Source organism: Oryzias melastigma, linkage group LG17 (assembly GCF_002922805.2).
Source record: "Oryzias melastigma strain HK-1 linkage group LG17, ASM292280v2, whole genome shotgun sequence".
Lineage (NCBI taxonomy): Eukaryota > Metazoa > Chordata > Actinopteri > Beloniformes > Adrianichthyidae > Oryzias > Oryzias melastigma.
The window spans coordinates 27,056,390-27,059,872 of NC_050528.1; the positions used below are offsets into that span (position 1 = coordinate 27,056,390).

The window sequence follows — 3,483 nt, forward strand, 5'->3', positions numbered from 1 at the left end:
AATTAAAGCGTCAATATACATTTCATTTGAGCATTGTAAACTATTTCACACCGCATTTTTCCTTTTTCTCCTTTTGGGGGTGGGGTGGGGTGGGGACTCCCTGAACTAAATAGTGACGCCCACCACCTATTTAAACGACCTAGAGATTTACAACGCAGTTTGGACCACGATGGATCAGTCAGAGGACGAGTTCGACGACCTTATATTTCTCACGGATTTGTTTTTGGAAGAAATTAAGGTAAGGCTGCTTTTATTGAATGTTGTTGAACGTACAGCAGTAACACTTTGTTTATTTAAATGGTGACAATGTATACTAAATCATTACTATATGTTGTGACGTTATCAGTCTGAACAACCGCCGGAAGCACCCCCGATGACTTTTATTCGGTGCGAGGAGGACGAGTACGGACATCCTTTGCCAAAACGTAGGAGAAGGGGAGAGCGGCGGAGACCAGCTTCGTCCAAAAGTGAGTCAGTTAGCTGTTCTGAAGATTACTTTTTTATTTCTATGTACATGAACAGTTGTTTAAACGTAATGCATTATTATCTATACATGCTAATTTTGATGAGCATCTACACACCATTTTTAAAAGACTTCTAGGAAAATTCCAGGGCACTGGATTTCCAAATGGTAGATTTGAACAGCATACATACAAAAATGATGAAGTAATGGGACTTTAGGGCGAGAATAGTGAGGGAATTAATGCAATGCAATTCAGAGAACTACACAGAGCCGCTCCCAAGAACCCCAAGTGAGTGAATGGGGGAATCAAACAGAAAGGATTCACTCAAACAACCCAGATGTATGGAGAGAAAATAGACTCACTCCGATTTGTGATAATGATTCTTGATTTGTGGATAACTTTGGATTTGTGTGTGTATTCTTGATTTGTGTGTGTGTAATTTAGAATTTGTTCATAACTTTGGTTAAAAAAAAAAAATACAATTTACACATGTACAAATTAAAACTACAACAGCTTGAAACTACTTACACACAAAAATCTATAAAAAAAACATGCACGAATCACCTCTTAGGCACGGAGGAGACCTAAGTTACACACAAAATCCATCGTGAGACTCTTTTCTCATCTCACCAATTCATCCCTGAGTGATGCGTTCAAGTACTACTACAATGCTGGGTCATTAGAGTTTTCCTATCAGCCGTTTCAAACTTGTGAATAATATCTGGTGAAACTTGAAATCTTCCCACTTTCTTAAACAGATAATGCCAATAATTAATATAAAAAAGTCTAAACAAATGTTTTTAGAAAGACTTATCACTTTAAATATATTTCCAGAAAAGAGCGCTGAACTGATCGCTTCCTCTAAAGCCCCGCCCCTCACAGCTCCTGTGATGAGTCTATTTTCTCTCCGTAAAGATGCTGTTTATAGAACAGTATTAGCAAAGCTATTATCTATATGTACACTGTTTCCCAGACCACACAAGGAAATCAACTAATAGTGCACTATCCAAAAATGACACGTGGTTGCTAAATAGTGGAAGACCTATATGTGATTGAGAATTCTTTCTCTACTGTCATCACATTCATCATTTGTACTGAAATCTGCATTGTCTCATTTAAACAAACACAGGAACTCCAACTGTGGCTCCAACTCCAACTTTGGACCCATCATTCATGCCGTCTACAAGTGGACACCAGAGTGTAACAGAAACTTTTCAAGATAAAGGTAAGTTATTCTTACAGTTGTCCTAAGAAATAAACCACTATAATGTAAAGTACATTAAAATGTAACCAACATCATCGACCTCCATTTTGTTTGTTTACGGTAAACATTGTTTGGCTGAATCATCTTTATGATGGTGATGTCACTTACTGCTGACTGGAGCTCTGAGTCACTGAGTTACTTCTTAGCACTGGACACCTTTTTTTTCTGTCTCCCTCATAAAAGAGGTCCAAGACCTTCTGGGGCCTGCCGATGACCCCACTCCATCACATTGGACAGCTCGGAAAGCTTCCTCCTTGGAAAAGTGGACGGTGTTAAGACCTTCTATGGTTAATCAGTTGTTGATGTACGAGAAGCCAAAAGAGGGACATTGCCATCACTGTCGCTCTCAGGTTGCAGCAATAATGTGCCGCGACTGTTTGCCAAGACCACTTCATTGTGCGTCCTGTGATTTGACTGTACACGACCGCCTCGTGCTCCATAATCGATCATCAATGATCGAGGGATTTTACAGGCCGATACCACCAACCACTTTTGTCAAGGAAGAGGGAGGAAACTTCACATACCACGAAAAAGGTACTTCAAGTAGGATCACATATGCCTTTTAAATTTGGTAAATGAGTCCAGCAATGGTTGGTAAAAAGACTTGATTTATTTTACATTTTGGAAGTGAGACACATTTGCATTAAATATTTCAGTATGTTTTAGCTAAAATGGTTTGTTTACTTCACTAGTGTGCTTTTTGCCTGTCATCCTCCCCCGCTGTGACTGCTCCACTGGTCAAACAGAGGTTTCTGCAGGAAAACAAGTGATTCTGATTGGAATGAATGGTACTATTACCTTCTTTTTTTCACAATAATTGTCTTTCAAAAAAATATTTTAATAGAGCATGATTTATTTCTTTTGAAGGACGATACAACCTATCCCTTCCAAAGGCCACGTGTTCCTGTGGAAAAACTTGGGATGCTGGTATTGGTGATCTGGTACAAAGTGGATACTGGCCAGCTACAGTCAACTTTAAGACTTTGTACACCTTGGATTTGGTCGCATACTATGAAGATCTGAAAGTTACTGCGCCGGAAATGTCACGGCATGCTTTTGTTGGCATGCTTGAACAGCGCACTAAAGTCTTTGGTCGAGTGAGTTGCATAATTGAGACAACAACTGTGTTTTAACTTTGAAATCTTAAATTTTTTTTTTCTTTTTTTCTTTTTACCCCCAGAGTGGTAAAATATGTGGAGACACCATGCAGAAAGCGTTCCTACAGTGGTCCTATGCAAAAGTTGATGTCGAGAGGCTGTCTCAGACGAATCACTTTGAGTCTCCAGCATCCACACCCTCCATGTTGGCTGTTGCAGAGGATGGGAACCACCAATCAGGACCAGCCATCCAACCTTCACCCTCATCAGGTATCAAGCTGCCAGCCGTCATGCAGATTCAAAACATTTTAATAATGTGATAAAATATTCTGCTAATATACAGATTGAAATCACAACATATTCAAAGATATGTGTGAATATTGTCAGAAGTGCATTCTTTTAATTTATGCATGTGTTAATGGGCGATCTGTCAGCTTTAATGTTTTCTTGTCATCAACTGTTTTTATTTATCCATTAATTTATTTTTTGCATTTGTTGCAGTGGGACGACATGGTCTCCAGAATGGGGAGGACCACAAAAAAATAAACATCAAAGGGAACTCTGTTGACCCGATTGACCTTTGAACATTATTGCTATTGCTGTTGTTTTGTGTGTTGTGTTGCTGTTGTGTTGTTAATAAATGTAAACAAAGATGTGA

The 3,483-nt window shown here is 39.0% G+C and overlaps 1 protein-coding gene across 1 annotated transcript; it reads left to right on the plus strand.

Moving 5' to 3' along the window:
* Nucleotides 1-92: 92 nt before the first annotated feature.
* Nucleotides 93-3,483, plus strand: LOC112147084. The gene is made up of 8 exons (XM_024273211.2): nucleotides 93-238; nucleotides 347-467; nucleotides 1,594-1,689; nucleotides 1,912-2,262; nucleotides 2,421-2,516; nucleotides 2,596-2,825; nucleotides 2,909-3,095; nucleotides 3,327-3,483. Exons 1-8 carry the CDS (start codon nucleotides 170-172, stop codon nucleotides 3,407-3,409), a joined length of 1,233 nt encoding a protein of 410 aa, XP_024128979.1. The 5' UTR covers nucleotides 93-169; the 3' UTR covers nucleotides 3,410-3,483.

Excerpts from the sequence above, each read along its gene's own strand:
- LOC112147084 (XM_024273211.2), top strand. The coding sequence starts at position 170 with ATGGATCAGTCAGAGGACGAGTTCGACGACCTTATATTTCTCACGGAT. Across the intron at positions 1,690-1,911 it reads AGAAACTTTTCAAGATAAAG|AGGTCCAAGACCTTCTGGGG; the intron begins GTAAGTTATTCT and ends CCCTCATAAAAG. Across the intron at positions 2,517-2,595 it reads GATTCTGATTGGAATGAATG|GACGATACAACCTATCCCTT; the intron begins GTACTATTACCT and ends TTTCTTTTGAAG.